Source organism: Phaenicophaeus curvirostris, chromosome 21, assembly GCF_032191515.1.
Source record: "Phaenicophaeus curvirostris isolate KB17595 chromosome 21, BPBGC_Pcur_1.0, whole genome shotgun sequence".
NCBI classification, from domain to species: Eukaryota; Metazoa; Chordata; class Aves; order Cuculiformes; family Cuculidae; genus Phaenicophaeus; species Phaenicophaeus curvirostris.
In genome coordinates this window covers 10106424-10133576 of record NC_091412.1, presented here as the reverse complement: position 1 = coordinate 10133576, position 27153 = coordinate 10106424, and the positions used below count along the sequence as shown (strand labels likewise).

At 48.6% G+C, this 27153-nt stretch overlaps 2 protein-coding genes across 3 annotated transcripts in view; both read right to left on the bottom strand.

The window, feature by feature from the left end:
• PHF12 (PHD finger protein 12) overlaps nt 1–26213 on the bottom strand; it is a 32281-nt gene extending 6068 nt beyond the window's left edge. Inside the window, exons 1-11 of the mRNA XM_069874195.1 lie at nt 26072–26213; nt 25415–25596; nt 11260–11332; nt 9316–9703; nt 8628–8748; nt 7397–7529; nt 6534–6698; nt 5755–5916; nt 3850–4666; nt 1683–1805; nt 180–323 (exon numbers count right to left, since the gene is read on the bottom strand). Of these exons, the coding sequence (XP_069730296.1) occupies nt 180–323; nt 1683–1805; nt 3850–4666; nt 5755–5916; nt 6534–6698; nt 7397–7529; nt 8628–8748; nt 9316–9703; nt 11260–11332; nt 25415–25596; nt 26072–26137 (2374 nt within the window). The 5' untranslated portion in view covers nt 26138–26213. The remainder of the gene's footprint in view (nt 1–179; nt 324–1682; nt 1806–3849; nt 4667–5754; nt 5917–6533; nt 6699–7396; nt 7530–8627; nt 8749–9315; nt 9704–11259; nt 11333–25414; nt 25597–26071) is intronic.
• Nucleotides 1–27153, bottom strand: part of FLOT2 (flotillin 2) — an 82977-nt gene that overhangs the window by 33850 nt on the left and 21974 nt on the right. The gene's annotated exons all lie outside the window — the stretch shown is intronic.

The window sequence follows — 27153 nt, the reverse complement described above, 5'->3', positions numbered from 1 at the left end:
GGGACTTGCAGGAGTTTCTGGCCAGTGGAAATTGAGAATGGGGGGGGATGAAAGGTAAGAAAGGAGAAAGGCAGCATGAGACAGATACCAGAAGAGGAGGGAGATCTTCAGTGAAGAGGCAAGGGAGTGCCCAAAAGCTGTGGCTCAACATAACCCAACTAGTCTAGGGCTGCTCTTACCTTCAATGTGGTTTCCCACAGGAGATTGCTGATGGGAACTGACACTGCTCGCTAGAGACTGAGCTTTGGAAGGAAAGAGCTGATGTATTCTCTGCAAGGCCAGAAACTTGATCAGCTGCTCATCCAGCATATTTATCTCAATCTCTGTTAATAAACAAAAAGCAATTAGTAAGTTATTCATGGAAAGGGTGCAATCTGAGCTGCAGTGGATTTAACTGTCCCACTTTCAAACTTGTCACTTGCTTCAACAGCAAAGACTTGACAGATTCTGCAATATCAAGAATCTTACATAATAAGTGATCTATTCCTTTCTATCATCTCCTGTGAGCAGCGTGCGAGGAGAGCACCAGTGATGGCCAGAGAGCTACAACCGAGGCAGCAAGTGGAAGCTTAGGGTGGATGTTTAGGGGAACGAGGACTAATAAGTTGAAAATCCACTCTTTTGGTTCAGAATCAACAGGTCTGCAGAGGTGGACATCAGCAGGTTGGATCTTGCTTGTGAAGCTTCATTATTTACTTAGAAGTCTCACCCTACATTACGGAAGAAAGCTGTAACCACCTTTGAAGCCGCTACAGGCTCATTCCTGAGGCAGGCGCTTTCATAGCAGGGGCAATTAAACTAAACAGGGCAATTCAGACAATATTATTAACGAGCTTTAAAGCAGATCCGTTGGTGATAGCTTTGAAGTATTTCTATTTGCAAAGCCCTACAGAGGTCTGCTTTCTGGCAGCAAGCAGGCTGGCGAGCCTCTTCTTCCAAGAGCTTTTTCCACATCAATGACAGCAGCAAGGAGAAGAAGCAGAGCTAGAATGGCCTTTCTCGATCGTAGAGAGGGAGTCTGGGCAGGCTGAGTAGTTGGGGTTCACCCACGAAAAGAGGGTCACACTAGCAACTCCAGAAAGGCTGCTCTTCAGATGTAGAAGGCCGTCTCTATCAACGGCCTCGCTACGCTCCTGACGACTGCTGTGCAGCCATCTCCTCCTCAAGTCACTCTGCTACGGTTTGGCATTTCTTGCCAAGTGCCACAAAAGGAAAACAAAAAATGGGCCAGTCTGAGAGAAGACTGACAAAAGCAGAAATAAACTGGAGAATTAACTGACCCACATGAGCATCACCACTCAGGTAACTGCTTGACTACAAGATCTATTGCTGCTGGACTTTGTGCCCATCGGGAACAGCTCAGGATTGCAGGTAGCACCACAACATGGCAGGGTTGCAGGTTCCTGCATGTGAATTCCACCTGGAAAGCAGCCCGTGTGCAACAGCTTTGTGATGGTTCCCCAGAAATGCTTCAGGCAGAAGACATTTCATCAGCCTTGCTGCCTTGGCAACACCACAAGGAGGGAGGCATGTGACATATTTAAGGTAATGTATGCCTACCCCACCCTCACCTGACTGCAACCCTCCTTTATCTCTGGAACTTTTCCTCTAGCGGAGACTGAATGCGCTAGGGAAGCAAACACACAGGGCTGGCAGAGACTGATAATGAATTAAATACTTACCGCCATCCATGAATGCTTTCAGGGAACTGGTGAGGTCCAACATAGCTGCAGAGTTTGAAGTGAGCGATGAGGGTAGCGTTAAAGCGCTTCCTATGGATAAGGTGCTGGGACTGACCTTACCATCTACAGAGAAAGATGGTGCAAAGAAGAGATGTCACTGTGACGTTCGCCAGACATGCACCCAGCCCTCAGGCTGCACTTTCCTTCCAAGCTACTTGGAATGACTTCATTTTGCTCCTAGTTATGCTTTGATAAAGGCTGGATTAGTGGCTGTTAGGTTTCTCCTGCTCACAGAGGACCAGTATGTCCCTCAAACATGGAGCAACCGCTGCTCTCTGCCTTGTGCTCTGGTTTGGGAGGGATTCTGCACTTGTACATTTAAGCTCTGACTCCCTGTTTGAAGCAGCAGCAATGACCGACTGGAAGCGAAGTCCTTGAGAGACTGGAAAGGTGAGCACCAAGTTCCCAGGAACCCAAAGAGCTCACTAAACCCAGTGATGTTTGCCAAGCAGCTTGCCTAGGTCTGAACACGCATAAAAAGTACAACTGCCACATCTCTATTTCTGCACCATGATCAAGCCTGGGCTGTACTTCACTTTCTGGTAAGATTGTGACAGTCATTAGCAGATTTTATTATTTACAGAATAAAATCCTACTGCTTTGGCAGTGGCCATGTGGTTGAAAGAGGCAACAGCAAACGCCAGGAAACAAAACCCCTTTAATGCGTTGTTGGTACCAGATCTTCTCAAGCTGGTTTCCTTAGAACTACTGTAAGCCTGAAATTTATGGCAAAAAGTCATGAATGATTTGTATTTTTGTACTTGGCCACAAAATGTGCACCCACTTTGCAGACCATACTTGGTTATAAATGTACATATACATCATGTTAGATGGAAAATCTAAGTATTTACACCTGTCCCAAGAGACACTGCATCAAAACAATGGTTTAATCTGCATTTTGTAGAACCCAACTTTGCACCAAAAGCAATTTTTCAGCATCTTTAAGTAACTGCAAAGTTATACAGGGTTTGCAGTGCTCTTCAAACCACAATAAAGAGTTTTTCTGCGAAATGGTCTCATTTCCTCTACCAAAACCTCTCCTAGTTTTGCATTTCTAAGCAGGGCACGGCCAAACCAGCAGCCCTAGTGTAACCAGATTTGTTCAGCAATAAACAAGGTCAGGTACTCCGGGGACTGCTTCCAACCAAGACGCAAAGCTCAGAAGTTACTCAATAGGGAATTTTAAAGGGGGTAATAAAAAGTCGTTGCCTCTGGTGCTTGTGGTCACCAGACCTGAGCCACTCCACACCAGCCTGCCACGGAGCAGCAACGGAAGGGACAGGCAGCTCTGTTGCATGCCCTTCAGCAACTGCTGCAAACCCAGCCTGCAAAAAGGGGTCACTGGTTTGAGCTGGTGATGGAAAAAGGAAGAGGAGAGCACTTTAAGTGAAAGTTAATTCTAGCAAAATTTGAGTTATGGGCAGTAACACTGACTTTCAACTGTCAACACCTGTGACTTGATGTTTTTTTACTGAAGAATGGGTATAAGCACTTCAACAGCAAGGTTTTTGGGTACGTCCCAGGACAGAGATGATACATCCAGCCCATAACTACCCTCTATAAATGGGTTAGCAGATACTAAACGTTCTATGGCTTCCCAAATCTTCACTTCTCCAACATCAAGGCTGCGCAGCTGCAAACTTCAAACACATCTGTGCGAGGGGACACAACCATCCCCAGACAGTGACTGTGCACAGAGTTCACGGGGGGAGATGCCAGGCAGCTGCTCTGGTGAGCACGACCCCCTCGCAGTCACCGGGGCTTTAAAACAAAGCAGCAGTTTTAAAGCAGCATCGCAGAGGCTCGGTGTTGAAACTGAGACAGCAGTCGACTGATTTAGAACTAGCGTTGCTTTCCAGAACTAAAACTGCTCTACTATCCTGCTCCTCAGAACAGAGTTGCCCTCTCAGGCACAGGCAGCCAGGAAAAATACATCCCATGGCTCCCATGAAGGGACCTAAGAGAAGCGACTTGAGAAGCTTCTCCCAGCCTCTCCATTTCTCAAGTTAAACGAGGGCAGACCACTAGAGCCTCGAGGTTCGGAAGAACATTCATCCTGCATCCTATCCCAGCCCTGGGGGGCCACGATCATCAGAGCAGCACGTACCTGAAGGTGGTGCTGGTGAACAGAATCTGTTTGTGGACCCCACAGCAGAGATTCCATCTCCTGGAGCTTGCGGAGGGGTGAGAGCCCTGGTGGCGGTGAGAGGGGAGCCCATGGATCGCAGGTCTGCGGTGAGTGGCGGTCCTATCTGGGTCTGCACATTCTTTCTTTGCAAAGTGCTGGTGGTCTCCAGGCTGGCACAGGAGCTCGATATGGATGTAGGCATACTTGTGACCGGCACAGAACCTCGCTGTGCACAAGAAACAGGTCCTGCCACGTTCTCTGTTTTGACAATGGTTCCAATGGTGTGATTCAGCAGTCCACAAGTCGCTGGAGGCGTGAGGGGCCGAGGCCACGTTTGCCGATGAGACAAAACTGGTATTGTGTTACCGGATCCGACGAGTCTCTGGGAGTCAGTCAACTGTGCTGAAGACTCGGATGAAACGCCGTAGAAATGAGGCCCGTTTACTTTAATGTCAGAGGCTGTCGGCCCATTCGAAGTCGCGCAAGACGACACCTTCTTGGATTTATCTACACAAGAGCTGCAGTTGACATCTTCCTGTGACAAAGTCTGCTGGGATTGCGAGGAGCTCAAGGAATTCTGGGTGGTAATCCCTGAGGTGCAGGATGACATGGAATAGAGGGAAGGTGTGGGTGCCTTGTCAGCTGCCTGGTAGGGGTTGGCGAGTGAGCCGTCTGCCACAATAACAGGCTTAATATCAGCCTTCTCTGTTTGTTCAGAGTCCCAAAGTGAAGTCATCTGCTTAGCAGATAAATGTTTCAATATGCTGCACTGGAGCGCAACAACACTACAGAGCCACTGGGAAGAAGAAAAAAAGCACAGGTTAGCTCCACGGGCAGCCAGCACTCCAAACCTCAACATTCATCAACAACTCCGTCGTTCAACCAGCACCAAGAACTTCAGGTGCTTCACTGTGCACTGACTGCTCAGACGCAGCCTGGAACTACAGTGTCTGCTCTGCTGCTCATCTAGAATCAGGCAAAAACTTTGTCCAGAGGTACAAAAGCACAACCAAAAGTCAGTACTGGTTATCTCTGTGCTGGGGACAGAACACAGAGGAGCTGAGATTAAAGGAGGGAGAAGGCAGCAGCCACACTTCCTCACCCCAAACTCTTCCTTCTCTTCACTCATTAAGTGTTGTAACTCTTCAACTTGTCACAAACACATCTTCCACCGACATGGGCTTCTATCCAAACACAACCCTGCAACTTAAACTGCAGCAGGTTGGAAAAAAAAGCTGATCTACCTCACTCTACGGGGAGTCGCCTGCCAAAGCTGGGGTGGAGAGGATCTTTCCTTTACACAAGGTAGAGGAAGACCAAAAGATTTATTCCAAGTTGTAAGCTCTATGATGAATGTGCTCCTGACGCATAGGAAAGAACCCGCCTGAGCTAGCAGGAGGACTTGACTGCAAAACAACACGCCTTCGCATTGTGGGATCTGGCAGAAGTTTCATACAGGCTTTAAACACCCATCTGACCTTGATTTTAAAGTCCAATTCTGTCAGCGGTAAAAAGCAGCCCAGAAATCTGACATTAACATACAAACAAACGTGTCAGAGAGCGGCCTTACATAATCAAAGCGGAAATTATTTTCCCTCAGCTAGGAAATACAAATGACATCTAGACACAAAGCCCTCAATGCCACTCTTAAGGCCAGAAGACTATTTCACCACTTCCCTCAAGTGTCAAACGAGGAGCTCTGCATTTCACCTGGAAAGCCAAAATTAAGTTTTAATGGGCAAGGGTGTCAGAGACAAGACAAGCTATCACCTTCAGAGATGTTTCTCAGACTGGTTTCCTAGACAACTGCTCTGATCGCAACTGAAATGGAAGAGGATCTTTGTATCAAAGCAACGCGGAGTCCAAGCATTTGACTTCATTTACCTCCTGTTGTTCTGTTTGGCTGGCTAAGTGCTCAGTGTTCAAAAGGTGCTTCTGCAAGGGTTCCTCAGGGATCCCGTTACAGATCAACTCGCCATCTCTAATCGCTGCAGGCGCAAGTAACGGAGGTGGAAGCCGATATTGCGACTTTATAGCATCAGGAACCTACATTGTAGAGAAAGAAGATCACACGTGAGAACAATTACTCAAGAATGACTGGCTAAACAAAGTGCCTAGGCAGCACCATGCTTCATGTTTGCTGCTTCCTGACCCAAAGGAACCCTGCAGACAACGCATTAGCAGTTTCAAGGACTGAGTACTTCAAATTGATGCAGCCACGCTGAAATTAATAGGTTTTATTCCCTTAGGGTCAGGCATGACTACAGCACAACATGGTGGCTACAGCTAAGAGAAGTCACGCAAAGAAGGGCTAGTAACAAGGGAAACCTCTATGGCATTTTTCAGGCATTCTGGCAGCAAATACTCCGTGGTCTAACACAGCAGCCCCAGTTCTGACTGTAGGGACACCTTCAGGTTTTGTGTTGTACTTTCTACGCTTGGGCTAGATTTAAAGGCTTTTTTGTAAGACCTGAGCCTTATGGTTGGTGGAGAAAGAGCTGCTTAAATCCCACGCGTAATGAAAAGCAAACGCTGGCTGCCAACACAGCCACTTGGACCCCACGCCCTTCTGAAAGGTGATCCCTACGGGGCGTGCTGGTTTCCCTTCCAGACTAGAGTACGCATACAGGGAGCTTCCCCAACACCTTCTTGTTTACACATACCTTCAAACCTTTTCTCTTTACTGATTGAAGAACTCTGCGATTCGGAGGATGTTTCTTATGGATTCGGTTTAAGAAATCCACTTTGACAACGTGCTGAGATATGGTGTCCTGAAACCGGTCAAATACTCGGCACCGATTACTCAGGGTCAAGTTCTTCTGGTTCAGCTGGGTGATCAGATAATGCCACAGGAGTTAGGGATCTGCGGGTCACTCTAATGTACTCTAAGACTTTCATAACGCCTCGTAGCACTGGCAGTACAGCATCAGCTCAGCTTTAGACTATTTGTTTCCTGCAGCACTAAGCATTTCTGTTAAAGGGTACATTGCTGGAGATGAATACAAAAGCATTTAGAGGCCTACTAAGCAGCGTCAATGCTCTCAGAAGCAGTTTGTCTGGGCACAGGCCCTTTGTTTCAGCTCCCTGTTTCCTGAGTATTTAGTCTCAAGTACGCTGCTTTTTCCGCAAATGAAAACTCCCTCTTGGAATGAAAGTTTTTTGGGTTAAGCATGCAAAGAATTACTTCCCCTATTTGTAGCACTGTGCTGCTTTGTATCACGGTTCTGGAAGCTCATCTAGATCTTAGAGTCCAGTCTGAAAACCAGACAAGCTGTCAGTGAGCCACAATCTGAGCTGTCAGCTTCAGTTACAGGAAGGAGTTCCCCCTTCTTTATATTTTATTGCAGATAGCAGCATCATATTCCTTTGGAGAGTGCGTTGCTTGCAGCAGGAGCTTTACAAGCGTTACAGGGAACAATACGAGCTCAGAAGCTGTTTTTACATTTGTTGTACTTTGTCCTTTAATGGACCTGCCAGGTTCCACTCCAGCATCCGGTTACCATACTGCAATCATAGTCCTGCTTACCACCACGTGTTCTATGTGATTTGGGCACATCCATCTACCCAGAGGCATGGCAGTAAGCGGTGGCTCCAGACAATCCATGTGGAACAGGAGCGGGCAATAATCACACTGAATCAGAGGTGCCACTCTGCAACTCCTGCAAAGAAAGTCACATCTTATTCCCTGTACAGAATACGGAGCATGAACTAACCCTCAGGCAAGCTCAGCTGACCACTCCAGCTCACCTTTCCCCACCCGATTCCCCTACACTGTGTTATTCGCATCTAAAATTAGGCTTCTGATTTGCAACTTGATCTACACGGACTTTCTGGAAGACCCACTCAAAGCAACAGGACTTGCCCGTGCACATGAGGATTTCTCGGTGCTCTTGGAGCTCCTCTGGCAGGAAGGGATGCCCAGGCTGGAAAGCTGTAACCCCTGTCAGATTCAAATAAGCAACTTTTCAAGTTGACCTTGTGCATTAGTCCTGAGTGGCTTCATTTGGAGCAAAATTCAGACACCCAAAAGAAATTCCAGACTTAGATTGTTACAGTTTTCCTCACATGAACCTTGTGTGAAGTTGGAACATTTACTTCAACAAGACATTCTCAGAATAAGCCTCAGACTCGAGGAAGCTCCTACAACCGATCCTCCAGCCCTTAAAGAAGCCTTCATTCTAGGACCAAGCTGTCAGCCGTTCTCCACAAAAGTCCAGCAACTCACTCTGACAGGGTTCCTGAATGAACATATTTCCACAGACATTTTGAATATGGATTTATCTGTGTTTTTTATGCAGTTATTAAACCAGCAGTATTTTGTACTAGTTTTCGGATTTCTTATTTCAGCACAATATTCCGATTTGCCTTGGGCTTACAGCTCTCTTGGTGGATTCCTATTTCCTAAAGGTCACCTCCTCGCATATTTCCTTCATGAATGACAGACAAATATCTCCATTTTCTAAACGGCCATCACTTTAAAATTTCTCTCAGTAGGACAATACCAAAGACAAGGCAGTTTGCTCTCTTTAGGCTACATTTTAAACCTCTTTACAGCTGTAGAAGCCACACCTACACTCACCATAGTTAAACATTTGTTATTTAGCAAAGATGATTATTTCCCCATTTGTTTAGAGGATTGTAAGCAAGTAATGAAGAAGAATGGGAAAGGGAACAGGTCATGGACTTTTTTCAGCAAGAACTTTGCTCCTGGGAAGGGTGCAGCTACACTGAACAGCTTCCTGGGAAGAGTCAAGTACCTGTTGCATGTGAAGCAGACTTTCACCGGCAAGGGAACCAAACCATTGTGGTCTAACTCGTGTTGTGCTTTCTTGACATTCTTTCCTGTGGTTTCTTCCTTTCTCCTCCTCTTACTTGTACCTGAAAGCAAATTTGAAAAGGCTTTGGGTTACCCACATAGCAGAGATTTGCTTTTTTGGTTGATACACATAATCATCTTGGGCAGAGCCAAACAGAAAAGGCAAAAAAGAGCTGCTTAAGGAACCCCTATCAACCGCTAAATCTAGCCTTAAGTGACAGAGACTGACTGTAAAGACAGGCATATTTTGTACTCAATCATTTCAGTGACATCCTATACACATTACTTTGTTGTTAGATTATCGTATCATAAATCAAACCCAAGTATTATGACAAATACAACTTTCTTCTTCAGATAGCTGATCTAGACCAAGGTGACAACTACAAAACTTCTACCACAAGTGCTGATGGAGATGCAATGTGGGGTAGCAGCATCACCACAGCTCACCTCTGGAAGAGCCACCTGCTGCGGGACAGCTAGAGGAGGATCAGAGGTACTTCTGCACCCTCTACTTTGACACATGAGCATCGCTGGAGCCACAACTACCACAGAGTCAAGAGGGAAAAGAGGCAGGATGGCAGCAGGATGGAACTGCGGACATCTTCAATGCTACACAAGCCACAGCTCACCTGGAAGTGCCGTGGTGCAGGTCAGTTCATTCGGCAACTGGAACTGCGTTGGGTTCCTTTCCATGGCAGCAGCAATTAGAAGCTCAAAGGGTCGCTTCAGCTGGGGCTGCCCACAGTCCATTTCTGCAATGGCAGAGTCATCATCCACGTCAATTATGTCCTCATCGACATCATTCTGTTCCGAGTTGGGGGTCTCGGTGCTGGCATTGGATGTGGGAGTGCCAGGCCGGCTTGCTCTCCTTTCCAAGATCCTGGCATGCGCATTAGCCCTGATGCTGCTGCTAGACCTGTCCAACAGGTCTGCGTCACTGGTGGGGGAGGTGGTCCTTTTCCCAGATTTGTCCACCAATCCATTTACCTGCCCCAGCTCTTTCTTCTGTTCTCGCTTCTGCACGACATGAATAGGCAGGCTTATCATGGAGGCCACAAACAAAGCACATCAACCTTGACAAATATGCAATCGAAGACAAACAGCATCCGAAAAGGCTTGAGCCACTTACTACAGCTTCCCCCATGAAGTCACTAAAGCTTTGACCTAACAAAACCAATTTGATTGCAGCTAACCATACAGGTGACAAAACAGCTGAAGGGAACCAAGCATGGGGAAGAAAATTAGCATCTCTCTCTTTTCAGGACAGCGATATCGGAGTACAGGTCAGGACAACGTTTCACAGCATCTAGTCCTAAATACTCGACAAACCAACTGTTTACTTTGCTAGCCAACACTGAGAAACTCCACGCAGACCATTCCTTATCGACACAGTCTATTAACCCTGGCAGAGCATCCAAACCCATTACAGAAGGAGGTGGTCAGCTGGAGGATACAAGCACAATATACAAACAACATTCTGCTATCTCTTGATGACAGGAATCTTGAACAAGGTGGGCAGGGAGAAATGCAGTGGAGGAAAACAATATATTGCAATCACTGCAAGATCCAGTTTGCAACAGGAGGGGATACTGCATGGCCCAGTAAGAGCAACCATGCCAGTGCCTGGCAGCATCACCGATATGGATGAACCAAGCTATTCGATCACTAAAATGGTCTGCAAAAGGAGAAAAATGTTATCGGGCAGTTTTTAACACAGAAAAGTTGGGTATTTTTTCATTTTCTCTCTATTTATTTTATTTTTTTTAAGTTTATGACCTTCATTTTGACTGTTGGCAGATGGCTGAGCAGTGCCCTGGAAACAGAACAAGGCAATCGCTTCAGGAACAAAAGGCTGAGTACACAGTTTTCTTCCAATCTGTTCTGGGTGTCACTTCAAGGGAACAGTTGCTATATAGTTTGGTGCAGTTTCTAAACCCTCTGCTACGCAGTCTTACAGTCACAGCAATAAGATGTTTACATTGTGCAAGACAGCTTCCTGGAGAAAGAGCATCAAGGGGGGAAAAAAAAAGACAAGCCACAATCTTGCCCAATCATCTCCTCCCCATCCTGTTCATCAGCCCAGGAAATCATAACTCACTGTGATTTCTCCCTCTGCTGATGTGTAACTGCTGTGAAGTCACACTTCTGAAACACACACATTAACTAGAATCACAGCCCCGATGCCAAAGCCGAGTTAACGTGACTCCTGTTTCACCTGTAGGCAGCTCACCTCTTTGAGCCATTCCCATGCCCACTGTGCCTCAGCTCTCCCTCCTTTCCACAAGTCGGGGAAAGGAAAACAGTTTAAAAGGCACAGCTTGCCAAGAACAGAGCAGGTGCTTCACTTTTGGTTCCTAGCAGCGAGGTTAAAAATACCAGGAGGGTCTTTATCAAGACCCCTTAGCTTTCTTTAAGCCTGTTCCTAACAAAGCCCTTTGCACCTGCAAGCACAAAGAGCAGCTCTGGTGGCACAGACAAACTATTAAGGGAGAGGAAAGTATGAAAACACAGGATTCACGTTTCAGATGGACATTGAGAAGGGCAGGGATCATGCCCATTGTAAGAGACTTTACCTTGCGGCGTACAGTGCAGCGGTGACACATCCACTCCCCTGGCGGCAGCATTTCCTCGCTGAGTGGAGGGTTGCTACAAGAGAAACACAAAGCAATGCTCTACTGTTATTTCTGGAACGCCTCTTCTCACGTACACGCAGCCTGGGTAGCTCTGAGGTTCCACTCCCAGGTATTTCCTCCTTCCCTTTACGGTGATGCTCCCTGGTTTTGCTCCCCCATATAGCCACTTAGTAGAAGACTCCCAAGAAGACGGTCCACCCCATCCCATCTCCACAAGGCAGCACAATCCATGGTTTCAGGAGACATCTTACAGCCAAGACAAATGGAAGACTCACTGGAGCGCAACACGTGTACCTCCCCTCAACACCAACACCTCCTTAAATGACTCAATTACTCCACGTAGGACTGCTCACATTCCTGTGCAGCAAGAAGAGTCAAGTACTCAGAATCGGGTATTTCCGTGTCTTGAATTTTCAGTGCGAGTCCAACTAAACAAGCTGCCATGAAGCCTACCCACTGCTTCTCATGCGCTCCACCCCGGGCACGCTTGCTTAATGGTGGAAACCACTTTCTATCTTAAGACAACCCAAATAGTCTTAAAAGTGTCACCATATACAGATTGCCTTGGCTATGAAGTGCAATATTCATCCTACATGTATAGATCTATGCGTCCTATAAAAGCTGTATCACATCAAAATGACATTTTCATTTGGATGCTAGAAATAAACCAAAGCAAATTAGACAGATAAAGGAGTAAAGGAGGACTATTTTGAGAAACACTTTTCCTCAAAGGCAGAGCAGCATATGCTTCCCTTACAGATCTTACTACGAGCTCAAGTACTTTCCAACACCTCTTTATCATTAAGATTTATTTCAAACTGCTGACTGTTGCAGGAGAAGCGTACACACTGTGAGAAACACAGCCAGTGACCACGCAGCATGGCTTTAGAAAAGAATTTTAAAATGTTTTGCCTCCTGACGCTGCACAGCCAGTCTTATCTCCAGCACTGCACACTCAGATGGATGCGTTATTGCAGGATCTGGAAGCTCCATTTGCCACTGACTGGGAAAGCACAGGAAGGACACGGAGCTGTTGGAGTAAGTCCAGAAGAGGGCATGAAGATGATCTGAGGGGCTGGAGCACCTCCTGTAAGAGGACAGGCTACGAGAGTGGGGGTTGTTCAGCCTGGAGGAGAGAAGGCTGTGGGGAGACCTTAGAGCAGCTTCTAGTGCTGAAAGGGGCTCCAGGAAAGCTGGGGAGGGTCTCTTGGTCAGGGAGGGTAGGGATAGGATGAGGGGGAACGGTTTTGAGCTGAAAGAGGGGAGATTGAGGTGAGATCTTGGGAAGAAATGTTTTGCTGTGAGGGTGGGGAGGCCCTGGAACACGTTGCCCAGAGCAGGGGTGGCTGCCTCATCCCTGGAGGGGTTCAAGGCCAGGTTGGATGGGCCTTGGAGCCCCTGATCCAGTGGGAGGTGTCCCTGTCCAGGGCAGGGGTGGGACTGGATGGGCTTTGAGGTCCCTTCCAACCCAAACCATTCTGAGAGCCCTGTTCCCAGGGATCCAACTGGAAGTGACTGGATTGCAAGGGGATGAAGTAGTAGTGTAGCCACCCTAGCAAGGACCTCGCATGACTGGCCCAGGAAGCCACATAACCATGGGCGGCCAGATTGTGGTTTGCTTCAGGAGCATCTACGTTGTTTATTGCACCTATAGACAAATACCAAACACAACCCCAGTTAGGCTTTAAGGAGTCTCCAGCACCGACAAGCCAGAGAAGATAAGATGAGATTTGTTGGCTGGCAATTGCTGTGCTTTGCAGCAAAGGGAGAGGCTGCCTTCATCAAGAATCTTTCTGCTAGCACAGGGAAATGGCACAGGATCCCAGCCCAGGCTCCCAAGTTGGAGCTGTAAAAACAAACACGCTTCCTTTGTTTAACCAGAGTCCCGGCGAGCCCTGCCCCGAGCATGCCCGCGTGCCGACAGAAAAGCCTCCGCAGGTACCGCAGCCACCCAGGGTCACGCTCGGTCTAACACTGTGCCTGGAAGACTGAAGGAAGAACGCAGCGAGAACCAGGCTGGTAACAACCTCAGCATTTCTGGTGTCGGGCTCCAGGGGATTCCGCAGAGCCAACACATCTGGCAGCCATTTTGAGGAGGAGTGCAGGGTTTCAGAGGCCTCCGGGTTCCAGGCGCTCCAGAAACGCGGCGCTCTGCCTATATGCACAAACATACCTGCAGCTTATGTTTCTCATTTCCTGGAGGACTTGGATGAACAAGAGATCAGGCTCTAGATGAGAGCAAAGCCTCAACTGCTGGCTGCTTTACATGCAGTCTCCAATGCTTGGCTGAGGCAGCAGCTCCCCCTGCCCCAAACGAATCTTCTGCTAATAGGAGCAGGGAAGGGGGTGGAAGGAGGAGAGTAGCAAATGATCCCTGTGCTTGCTGCAGCTTAAATCCATTCCGAGCCCTAAGGTGGATTCCACAATAGCTCAGGTTTTATTCCTGCTCGAAACCGAGCTCTTAGACCTGCAGCTACAGCCAGTACGGATTCATCTGGCCCACTCCCTGCTCCCCCACTCCTCCCAGCACCCCAGGGGAAGAAAACCTACAGACTTTGATTTGTTCGCAGTGAATTTTAGCCCTCTGAAGCTCCCGACGAACGTGCCTGAACTGCTGGAAACACGTCTGCCCCATTCCAACGCACGCGCGGCGTGCCAGGGATCCACGCGCTGCCAGATGCCTCCGGTTATTTGTTTTAACTGTTACCTCAATCTTACGCATTCTACAATGAAACAATTAATACCACGGTGAATCTTGAGAATTGCCTAGGAGAGCAAGAACAGGTTTCTTCATCAGTGTGAATGCCATTGTCCCGTTCATTACGTTTGACTTATCTGCTCGACACCCGTGAGATGCCACATACATCGTATTCCAAAATAACATCTCAGAGAAGCATTTTAATGAGTGCTGCTACCCACAGGCCTGTGTGGAAGGAGGGGGAAAGATTAGTTTCAGACCGACAGCGAGGTTTTAGCTCTCAGAGTAGTCTCCCGAGCTTTCTGCTTGCTGTCAGGGCCTAACTGCTATAGCAAGTGTATTAAAAGACTGATTCTGCTTCTCCTGGTTAATGAACTGTTCATCAAGGCGGTCCGCTGCACTAACAAAGACTGATGAATGCTGTTCCCGCACTGCCGGCCCCTCTGCAAGCAGAGAGCACTGCCTGGGTCTCAGCATAAAGCCAGGGAAGCTGTAAAAAATGCTATTTTAATTGACTAGTTATGACCACATTCTTCAACCTTTTACTGCAAGCATAAGAGAAACCGATTTTTAAATCTGAACAAGACACTTGATTTTCATAACCAAGGTAAGAATTAGCACTTTGGCAGGAACGCCGTGGCCGCTTTCTCCCTATCTTTCATAGCTTCATTAGCATGCAGATCTCCAGCCGTTAGTGCTTGCTGCCAACAGGACCTGGAATTGTACAGCACCAACTTTATCTTTGGTTACAACACATCTCCTTTCAACAACACACCAAGCAGTTGTACCGTTCTGTGCGATTCTGCTGAACCTGCGCTTCAGAAAGTTCTCCCTTTGTCATCACAGTCAAGAGTGGAGGCCAGCGCTTCTTACCTGGAAGGTTTGGTGTGACCTGAATCGGATCTGCTCAGTAGAACACACACATTTCTGGATTTAAGTCAAAGGCAGCTCCAAAAAAGCAAGTCTGACTCGTATCTATATAATCTATATAAGTATCTATAAAAGCGCTTGGAAGATCAACTCATGAAAAGCCTCTGAAAATTAAAGATGTTTATCCCTGCCTAAACCCATACAAAGTCATGTTCCATAAGACCAAGCTCATGGCTTTTTTTTTCCTCAAAAAGTAGCATCTCCTGGAATTCCTACCAGATTTGTGTTATCAAGACTTGCTCTTGTAAACGTTTGGACTAGCTCCTGTGGCCAGAACATTATGCAAAGTCTCTCTTAGATAAATTTAAATGGCTACAATGAAATAAAAAAAAAAACCTTCCAAGAATCATCCATATATGAGGAGTTGTATCAAACAAAACATAGTGTGAAGCCACTTAGCTTTCCAGTTTCACACTGTGGAGCTCTCCTACGTCAGATGCCTGCGTTAGTCTAAATCCCATATTTACTCTCCACTTTACTGACCTCAATAAATAAGTAAACAAATGTTCAAAGGAATGGCACCTCCTTCAAGACAAACTGGGCCGTAGCTCTCAAAGGAACCCATTATAAGCAAACCTGGAGTTATTTACACACACGTTCCTGGTGGGCATCTTGTGTCGAAGGCACATTGACACTGCTGAGTGTGGGCTCCAGACCCTCCGGAGCAACGACAGCAGGAAAGCAACCCTGGGCCTGGTGAAGCTTTCTTGGACAACTCATCTTTGGTGCCAGTTACTCGCAACAATGAGACTTAGGATATTTTTCCTCTGTGAAGGGGGAAAAGAGTATCCCCACGAGAAAATGTAGGCAAAAATGTTTTTCCTTCTCAGACATCTCCTAATTAACTTACGAAGACTCAAGGACAGGCTTCTAATGAAGGATTCTGGCTACGTTTGCCAGTTAAAGGAAGAAAGCTCTCGGCTCTTCTATTGGACCGTTATTTATCCCAATGATGGATAGAGCCACAGCTGTTCTATCGGCTTCATAAAGAACAAGGCTTCCTGGCTTCCTACAGCAGGGCCTCAACAGCAGCCGCTGCTAAAACAAACCAGGAAACCAACCTCGCTGTCAGTGCTTCACAAGCGGCCCATTGAGAAACGGAGCGAGTTGCATCATTTACAAATTCAGCTCTTTCAAACAGCTTTACTGCACCCGGGGGACACACTTCTGTTCACGGCTCCTCCGGAACCCTGCAGGAGGAGGACACCTGGAACCCAGCGCCGGGAGTTTCCACCTTATGCGTAATGAAACCTCACAAAACAAGCTAACAATGGCAGCTTCTTTCAAGTCCCTCCCCGTCACAACTCTTTTACCTTCTTATTGCAACTCCCTGCAGAAGAGTTCACTCTTTTCTGAAGACAGAAGTGAGACTCCATGACCTGAAAGGAGGTTATTAGGAATGCTGTCAGCTCTCTCCTCTGTTCCAGCAGTGTCTGGATTATTCCTCAACACAAACTCCTCAGAGAAGGTCTACAAGGTCTGCTCATCAACATGGATAAACTTGCAATACTCAGAAATACAAGAAATTATACTCCTGATGAAGCAAATGATTTCTCAAGCACCACAGCAGAGACCACCAAGCTTCAGATAAGCCAGGCATAATTTTTGTTCTTCAGAGACCTGTAAGCATGACCTGATCACATTAACACTTAGCGGAGTTTCACGAACTTTCTGGTCTTGATTAGGCTCACATATTTTAAAAATTTTTCACAGAAAGGGTCATTGGGCACTGGAACAGGCTACCCAGGGAGATGGTTGAGTCCCCTTCCCTGGAGGGGTTTAAGGCACAGGTGGACGAGATGCTAAGGGGCATGGGTTAGTGTTTGATACGAATGGTTGGACTCGATGATTCGGTGGGTCTCTTCCAACCTGGTTATTCTATGATTCTAAGAATTTTACTTACTCACAGCCCGTAGTGCAATTCACCTGAATTACAGAACATCAGCCACTATGCTTTTATCTGAGGTGCAATTCCTTCTCCTGAGGGAACCAATGAAAAAAAGTTTGACAGCAGCCAGCATAACGTCATTTACATTGAAGTGAAAGTCTTAAGACACGTGCATAAGAAGTTCTAAATTAGTAAGAGCCAGCAAGGAGACCTGGACACCACTGGACAGGTCAGTGCACAGTTATTTTGGCTGCCATCAGGCAAGGAAGGGAACCAAACGGACCGCTTCACCAATTATTTCATCACCTGGAACGCTGCATCTCCTCAGTGGAGAACTTTGTGTCTCATACCTGACGTGCAGCAGAGTCCAATAAACTGGATAAAGCTGCATGTAAACATGTGATCACCTGATGTAATTAGTTAGTGCTATTTATAGAACAAACCTGGCCTGCAGGGACCATTCCACAGACATCCCATCAGTTATTACCCTCATTAACAGCTGAAAAAAAATTAAAGGAAGCATTGTTTTTTAAGATATTAAATTTCTATATAGAAAGAAAACCCCAAGTATACATCCATGTAAATAAATATGCATAAGAAAGTGTCCGATACCTGCACCGCACTGAGGATTTGGGTTTTTAGATTAATTAAGAACTCTGATATTTGGGATATATCTGCTAAGGAACCGTCCAGCTTTGTATTTTATAAGCAGAAATCACAGGAGTCAAAAGGAAGACTTGTTGACTTTGGAAAATTTGGGTCAGACAGAAATTCAAACACTGTGCACATCCTGACTCCTGTTTCTTTCCCATGCATCGCTCACGCCTGCGCTGCAGACAATAGCAACAATAGCCTGAATTCAACATCCACATTCATTATTGAGTGTTCAGATCTTTGCAGCACCGTCTTCTTAACAGATTAGAAGTCATCTCCTCAAAGCAGGATGACACGTAGAGCAGCGTCAGGGAAAAGAAGGGTGAGGAACAACACGGCTCTAGTGAGAATCACTCCATCCAATTTTGTCTTTAAAGAACAATAAATGAAGAGACATCTCTGCTGGGGAAAAGAAAATAATCAAAACACGGGTCTGAGAGGTTTCTGAGACAGGAGCATATTCAGCCTGAGCCATACTGAATGCGTTCAAAGGAGACAGGGGTTAAAGGACAGACGCAATAAGGTGGAAAAAAGGAAAGCAGCACATCAGAAGAGGATAAAGGACAGCCTCATAAAAGCAAAAGTATGAATTTGTCTTCACATAGGCACAAGTGAGGCATAATTCTGACACCTACATGTGGACTTTCCCAAGAACACTGGGGAGGAGAGGGAAAAGAGCAGCAATAGAAATATCCACAAAAAAACCCCTTAAAGCAAGGTATAATTCTTTTCTGCCTTGTCCGGATCACCTTCATATCCTGCTCCTGTTGCTATTCTAGACAGAGATCACTGGGAAGTTCTGCCCAAAGTCAGAGGCTGCACAGGCAGGTGTTTCACACCAATCACCAGCGCTTGCCAGAAATGCAGCCCAGGGTTTTCAGCCTGCTAAACTGCATCCTGCGGCCACTGCTTTCTGCAGGGTTCAAAGTCGGCGATCTCCAGCTCCATCTAGTTTACTTCAAGCGACTCGTGCAGAGCAGACGTCAGCAGAAATAGGTTAGAGTCTGGTTCAGGCGCTAGATTTCCCTCAGCTGGCTGAGATGCTCTTTGCCTTTTGTCCTCAAGATGCGACACACCAACCAGGAGAATGATTTATACAACTGTTTCTTCTTCATTTTTGGCCACAGAGCATTTACTCTATAACCTAAAATGTATATATTTGCATTATAACTCGTATCTGTCAATCCCTTCGTTAATGAAAAGGTACAACACCATTTTTACGCAGCTTACAGTCACTGGATACTGCAGCATTCCTTCAAGGAAGCTAGGCAGACGTCTAGAGAGCAGTGAAGCTGGAAGCAGCGTAAATCAACTGCTGTAGGAGGAAAACGCCAGCTCTGACAATCTGACCGTGTCACAAAATCACAAGTTTAGCCAGTAACCCAACGTGGCAAGATGCTTTTGCTTACACACGCTGCTTTCAAATCCAACTCTTCACACCCCTATAACAAAGCCACATTCTGCTCTCAGATACATTAGCATTTCCCCAAGTCCAAGCTTACTTCCTGACTGGTTGAAAAAACAGGTACATCCTTCTCAGATGTGATTTACACTGCCACAGGCAGCACTCCCTGAACATTCAGACTTTATAACACTTACTTTCGGGATGATACGCCTCTTTTCTACTCTGGAAGACACCACTTGCTTTCTTCACCGCAAATTCCCAGTGCTCACTACTGACTCAAGGATGAATAAGGCCCCTGAAGCAGAAGAAAAACTCAAGAACCTGGCAGTTACCAGTGAGTCAGTCTAGCAACAAAAACAGTTTAACATCCACTTGTGTGGTTAATAAACAGAAGTATTCACATTTGTGCCTTTACTATGGAGAAAAGCTGCTTCTGTATCAACACTACAACTGAAATCTCAGATCGACCCTGTCCCACATGCGGAGACAGCCAGGAGCTCTATGGGTTTCTTCACACCTTCAGGACAGCACCCACCACCTGAGTCATTAAGGTCAGTTTTAGGGAGAAAAAAAATGCATGTTTGGTCCTGACTATTGCTATAAACACAGAGCTCTGTAGACGAGGAGGGCACGGGAGCACTGCCCATCCGAGATGTCCAACATCTCACTGTGCTTCCCTTACAGTGGATGTGAGGGACATGCTCCTCACGACCGCCTCTCATTTACCACCCCTAAAGCAACATTGAGAAACGGAGAGAGGGGAGAATGTGAGCATTATATGATTTTGTGTAACGCTGTCCTCCCGTTCCCAACTCCAAGCTCCGCAGGCGGCTGTAACCTTGTAACACCACTGAGCTTCTATGTGATAAAACAGACAAGCCGAGCTGAATGAAGGTGAATATATTTACAAGACAGTGCTAAAGATCTCCATAACAAACAGCCATTAGCAGATTAGTATTATGAATCTAATCCAATTAAGAATTTCCTTTGCAAATGCCTGGAGGAGCTGGAATTCCTCTGGGAAGGCCTTTCCACGTTTTGAAAGGCTCCCATGAGTCATGCCTGCAGGTCTGACATACCAGGAAAGACCAGCTCCGGAGCAGCAGGAACAAAGCCGTGCGCTCCACCTCAAGCGAGCCACTGCATCCTACTGAACTTCAGGAGGCAACTCAGAAATGGACCCACAGCAGCACAAAACCAGAGACATCTCAGTCCCACAAGTCCCAGCCAACATAAAACTGGCACTTTCCCAAGCAAAAGGGACAAAACAGCGGAGAACTTTCCTTACTAACAGTCTCATACCGTGCGCTTTTTAACAGCATCAAGTTATGACGCATGTTTGACACAATGCTAGTCCGTACGGCAGCCACGTCTGAAGAAGTTAAGCAGTTAAATGTCGACTCTTGACAGAATCCAACTGCCTGGCTCCTATGTTGAGAGCCGTAGCAGCGATCCACAGCTCGATCTGAATGCCCAGCTCTTGCCCACATTGCAAAATCCGCTCACGCTCAGTTTAACGTGAGCAACCCACATGCATACACAGGTGAGAATTGTGGCTTACAAGTCCCAAAATCAGATAAGTTCCTCACATTCTTACTGTGAACAGTTTTCTGGTGCCCTCAGCTTAAGTTTGTAGATCTAGGCTGACCTTATCTGCCTTTGCATTGAGAGATTTCAGGCAAAATAAGGAGAGAGAAAGATCTTGCTGGTACAACTCCGCTGAACAGAACTGCCAAGAGCGATCATGTTACCAGCTCTGCAGACACATGCGCAGTGACCCTTTGTACCCAGAAATCAAGCCAGTGCCACCGCTTCCTTCTGGATCCAGACTACGGTGGCACCAATGCTACTGAAATATCAGAACCAAAGACACATAACAATAGAAATTCTTGCTTTCTTAAGAAGTACGTTATTTTATCCAACTATTAGTTAATATTTTTAATGTTTGGAGCAGAACAGCATACACCTTGATCTTCAAAATGCTATTACGGGAATGCTAAGGTAGGTTTTTCCCACTCGTTTAATGTAAAAATACCAAAACAGCCTCAAAATAAAAATTTCTGCAGTTAAACCGCAAGTGTTTTTGAAGCTGTCAGACGTGCCAGTGTGTAAGAGTCACACCAGCACGTGTAATTCCATATCCTGAAACCCTGCTCCTCTGTAGTCCACTGTCAGGCCCAAAGCTGCCTCTCCAGCACCTTTCTGGATGTCCTGCTCCTCCTCCTCGTGGCAGATGCTTCAGACCATTCCAAGTTCCACCCAAACCCCCCCAGGCAGCCAAAGCCGCCCACTAAGGGAAGGACAGGCTAATGCTTCCCTTCCCGCACTGGATATTTACGTTAAAAAGCCCAAGGCCAGCCCCAAATGCCAAGATAAGGCAGGCCATTTCAGACCTGAATAAGGTGGGAAGAAGTTATTGATGTCCCACCAGTCAACAGAACTTTTTTCCACTCTTTCTGCAAACCACTTCATTGAGGTGACTCATACAAAATATGCAAAACTTGAGCTACTTCAGCTTCTCCTATTTCTCTTTGCAGCTCTCTTACTCCAGTTCTTTGACAACAGCGCTTTGGTGAAGACTGCCAAAGCAGAAAGGAAATGGAGCCAACCGCTCCAAATATAAACAACGAAGAGGCGAGAGTTGCGAAGAGTCTGATGGAGCAGGCAGGTAGGGATGCAGAGTGCCTCTCCCAGCACTGTCACGGGGGATCCAGCAGCCAAGACAAGCCTTTTTTTCTGGGAAGTGCCACAACCCCAGGACTGTCTATTAACCGTACCGGGCAGCTGGTCAGCTTTAGGGTCACTTTGCCATGCCAGAAGCGCCTCACAGCCGCTCGCGAGAGGGGCTTGAACAGCAGCATTCAGCGAGGTTAGTGATTTTGGGCTCCTCCAACCAGAAACCCAGGCAGGGAGACTTTAAAAAACAAACATGCACAAAACTGGTCTGTGTTAGTTCTCCCTCCTGTTGTCACTCCCCTCCCCCAGCTCGCTAACTAAACTTTTCCTCTCCCAGGGATCTTTCTAATCCTTCAGCGAAGCCGTAGTGAATTTGCAACATCAGACACTTTGCAAATCAACTTAAATGAGAATCGAGTTGACGACTAACTCAAGAAAATACAGGGAATTTTAACAGCCACATAGCCAGAAGGAAGATATAAACAGGGAAGAATAGCAGAAGGACAGGAAAATTGGTTTTCAATCACGTAAAGGAGCATGCACCATTTCCAGAGGCCGTGGTTAAGAGAGAACATCAGAACAAGAGCACAGGCTGCATCATTATCCAAAGCAGCAGGTTACAGGCAGGTGGCACAACCTAAACAAGACTCAAGAGCCAAAACGCCTGTTCTGTTTTCAAGACATATTAGGGACAAAAAGCCCCCTCTGGAAATTCAAACCTGAAGTCATCCGACTATGATATTAATCCAAATATGTTGAAACTGAATATCTGGCAGGGAATTTGCTCTTTCCTGCATCCCTCCCACCAGCCAGGCTGGTAACCCTCCCGCCCCATGCACTCCAACAGTACCTGCAGGAGTTCTACACTGCGCTAGCAGCTCTGAAACGGAGTTTTGAGAAGAGCTGACACCCTGACGGATGAATTGGGAAGTCACTTCCACCCACATTGATTCAGGAGAGCAGTCGTTCCACAGCACATCAACACAACTTGTTATTTACCGTCAGAAACATGTAACGTTATCAGACTCGGAAAGTTTTGGGGGTTTTGGCCGAGCGCCTTCTGTTTTCTGCAGAAGTCAACAGGCTGAGGTACCAAACTGAAGTTAAAGCAAACTGCTGAAGTTTGAGAACCACACACTTACCTAATGAAGCCAGCTCGCTCCCTGCAGATTTAAACAACACGACACAGAGGAGCCTGCTCTACGCAGGAAGAAAGAAAACTAGTTTATGGGCCACCGAGCTGGGTTAACTCCCGGGTCTGCCTCCAGCCTAGTGCGTGACTTGGGCCGATCACACCCTTGTCATTCCTTTTCTTTTAGAATATGACCTCTCCTATCCATCTTGGACTGACTGATTACAAATCCTAGACCCATTAACAGCTGGTCTTGGGTCTTTTTTTTGCTATATTGATAATAAATGCAACCTGGTACAAAAGCTGACAATAAATAATTACAGAACAAGTAAGCTGTCAACACAATTCAGCCTCTATGCCCCAGCAGTATATTTAAACTGCTATTCAAATGTTTTAAAACAAGCATTCCATTACAGCTGCTATTCTTTAAATAAAAAAAGGAGGCAGAAAGGAAGCTGCGACTGCTGCCTTTGTGCCAAAGGTTATATCCAGAACGGAAGTTTACTTTAAGGAGGGTGTAGGAGGTAAAGGGAAGAAAACATGAAAACAGAACCCGAGCATCCCTTTGAAACAACCTGACCCTCCTGAAGGCCTCGGCCAGCAAGGGACAGAGGGGCACGACCAGGGGAGCAGAACTGGGGCCAAGTTGGAGGCCTCAGGCAAAGCACATCCAGCTGCAGGCAGCTGCATTATCAGCACTGCTCCTTCCTTTTCTGTTCTGAAGGGTGACTAGTTAGCCAAGCATTATTTTCCCAACCATAATGCACCTAACTCAAGTACAGCCAAAGCTTTACAGACATCTGATGGACACGACCATTTCCCACTTAGCATTTACATGAAACTTGCCAAAATCAGCCATGAAATTCATCCAGATTTGGCCATGCACAAAGCGGTCTCATCTACGCTGATGTTTAACAAAGATTCAAAGTCAACCAGAAAACTTTACAGCATTAGTCACAGCTCTTCCACCTAAAAATACGGAGTTTTAGCCATCGTTCCTGCCTCACTAAGAGGGCTCAAGATGCATTCGGTAGCATCTGAAAGCAAACACTGAGTTTTAAGCGCCTAGAAGTAAAAAACCACCCTTCAATTAAAGCTCACCAACAAAAAATAAAACAATTAGTGTCCTCTTAGTAACTATCCTCCTGCACTACCACCAGTAGCACTTCCTCAGGGTAGGAGGGATGATGTCATGGCTGCACGCTACGGCATTGTCGGTTCGTCTGGCTGCACGCTGCTAACGGGACACTCCCTACAGAACCGTGACCGCACAGTCAGTTTTCCTGCGATCAGCAATCAGTTTAATAAGTGTTCAGAGCCCTGCGATTAGCATAGAAATGCAGCACAACCACCGAGCAAAAGAATCCAAAAAAACACAACAAAAAAAAAAAACCCAACAGCAAAGAGGAGACAGCTGTAATAGGGTGGCAAACAAAGCTCCAAAGCATGAAAGAGAGAAAGGAATGTGGTTAAAAAATCTCCCCTAAGGAAGAATACTCTGTACGCCCGAGCTCCAGCTGTTTAACTTGCCCTGCTCCCTCCTCCACTCCATTATCCACTCTGGCTGCGCTAATTTAACACAAACCGCCTGCCTGTGTCAACTGTTGAAGGGGGAGATCGGGGTAAAGCGGCCTCGGATGCATCTGAGCTCCCGGTGTGGAAAGGAAAAAAACTTTAGGGTGGAAAGTTAAGGTGCCTTTGGCGAGGTGCTTTGTGCCGAGGGCTTGGGAAGCTGCGGGAAGGCAGCCAGAGTCCTTCCCCGCTGCAGCCTCTACCGACCAGAGCTTTGCCACCGCCTCCACACGCACCTCTCGGCTCCCCCACGGCACCCAGATTTGCATGCAGAAAGATCTGCTTTCATCAACAAAGCCACACAACTCCCAGCAAGAGCACCCAGCTCACGGCACTCACTCACAAGGAGGAGACCAGCAGGTCCGAAGAGTCAGGAGGAAGGGAGGAGGGGGAGGAAAATGGAGGGAAAGGAACAAACCCAGGCAATTTTAAAGTCTGGAGGCCTGGATTTCCACAGGGAAGGTATTTTCCTGTTTGAGATACTAGGGGAGCGCTGCGAGGGTTTGGAAGTCATATATGCAGCCAAAATGGCGCTGAGAATAAAAATATAATTTAAAGGAAGGTCGCCATATTGTAAACAGTGAGGCAGGGAGACACAGAGACAGCAACCTCCATTATTCCCAGCAGCTGCAGCAGCACGGAAGCGCTGGGAACATCAGGCCTGGCGCGGAGACGCCGCCGTCACTTTGCCCTCCCTCGCCAGCCAGGACCCTCCGGAGGCGCCCCCCAAGCTCAGCACCCTCGGAAAGGGGCGAGGAGGGGAAGTTATCAGCTCGGAGAGGGGAGGAAGGCTGGGCAGGGGCAGCAGCAAAGCAGCCAGGCCGCGCAGCCAGCAGCCTTGCTCCTCCTCTCGGCTGCTGCTCAGCACAAAAAGAATAGAGGGTGTTGGACCCCCACCCCCCAGAGAAAGCAACGAGGGGGCTTTTCACCTCGCCCGCTGCGGATTGGTCTAGAGAAGATGGATCTCGAGTGGGGTTTGCACCTCTTTTTTTGTTCCTGCCTGCTATGCCCGGCCCTGTGTCCCCCCCCTCCCCACCTCAAAGCAAAGCGGGGAGCTAACGGGAAGCGGGAGCAGCTGGAGGAAAGGTGCCGCCTGGGCCAGGAAGGCCAGATCTGGAGGGAGATAGCACCGAGCCTTACCAGCACTGGAGGTGGAAAGCGGCGGGGCAGTGATCGCAGCACAGCAGATCCCCTCCTTCCTTGCAGCTATCGCAGCTATCGTGGTTAGTGGCCCTGCCACTTCGCCTGGGCTCCTTCTCGGGCCTCCTGCTCTTCTTTTCCCCATCTTCACTCTTGGGGGGAGCCAGAAGGGCTTGGATTTGCTGTATAGGGAGGGACAGACAGACAAGAGAGGGGGCTCTGAGGGGCTGGGTCTGACCCTGAGCCCAGGATGGGAGGCAAAGGGGGACACACTGCTCCTGAGCAGAAACCGCGGGACACACACAGGGTCTGGCGGGGGGGTACGACACAGCATTGGGGGGGTACACAAGACATAGAAGGGGGACACAGAGAGCCAAGGAGGGGGGGCACAGGGCAAAGAGTAGGGTCACACAGGGCATGGGGCGGACACGCAGAAGGCCAAGGAGGGAGACACAGGGCATGGCGGGGGACACGACGACAGGGCCAAAGGAGAGAGACAGAGGGCACAGGGGAGGTGAAAAGGCAGCCCAGCCGCTTCCATCGCTCCACGCTTCCTTGTATGGACACGGGGCGCCGGGGAGGGGGGGGATCCCTCGCCGTTTCACCCCCACCCCCTGCGGTTCCCACCCCCCCCTGCTCTGCAGCCCCAGGCCTCACCTCCATGAGCCCCCCGGAGGTGTCCAGGTCGTAAACGATCGTCTTGGTCTCCATCTTCTCCCACATTCATCCAGCCCGGGAGCGGCCCCGGCGAGGAGGGAAGGGGGGGGGGGTGAGGGGGGGGAGCGGCGGCGGCGACTCCGCGTCGAGGAGGGGCGGGCGGCGCGGCCTCAGCCCACGGGCCGCTGCGCCCGGTCGCCGCTCGTCGCTGTCGTCCTGCTCGTCCTGCAGCCGGGCCCGGCGGCGGCCCCCGCGCCCGCTGCCATGCCGCGTAAACGGGAGGGAGGGGAGGGAGGGAGGGAGGAGGGCGGCGCGGCCCCGCGCACGCACGCACGCACACGCACACACACACACACACACAGAGACACACAGAGAGACGCACTCGCACAGAGGCGGCGCCCCGGGACCCCGCGCCTGCGCACGGCGGCCCCGCACCACCGGCCGAGCCCCCACCCCCCGCCCCAGCGACGAGGCCGCGCCCCTCGCCCGCCGCCCCGCCGCTGCGCATGCGCGGAACAGGCCGCGCCCCCCGTCGAGGACGCTGCGCATGCGCAGAGCTGGCCACGCCCCCCCGCGCGGCCCTCCGCGCATGCGCGATACCCCCTCCCGCCTTCGCCCTCCGCTTCCATAACCCTGCGCCGAGGCCACTGCGCATGCGCAACCGTGGCCTCGCCCCACTCGCACTTCGCGGCCTGCAGCAACTGCGCATACGCGCCCCCCGCCTCGAACTCTACGTCTCCGTTTCCCGTCCCCTCCCGCTCTCCGCTTCCCCTCCCGCCGAGGCCGACGCGCATGCGGAAGGCAGCGACACCCCCCACCCTCGCGCTGGGTTTCCCTCCCGCCCTGCGCCGCAGCCACTGCGCATGCGTACAGCGCTCCGCTCTCGTCCCCGCCCCTTGGCCGCTGCGCATGCGCGACTCAGGACACGCCCCCTTCACGGCTCGCGGGCTCCCGTGGGCTTATGTCACTGCGCATGCGCAACGTTGCTCCCACCCGCCCCGCAGCTCCTACGCCTCGCGCAAAGCCGGCAGCGCCCCCGCTTCCCCGGGCCGCGGTCACTGCGCATGCGCAACCCCTCAGCG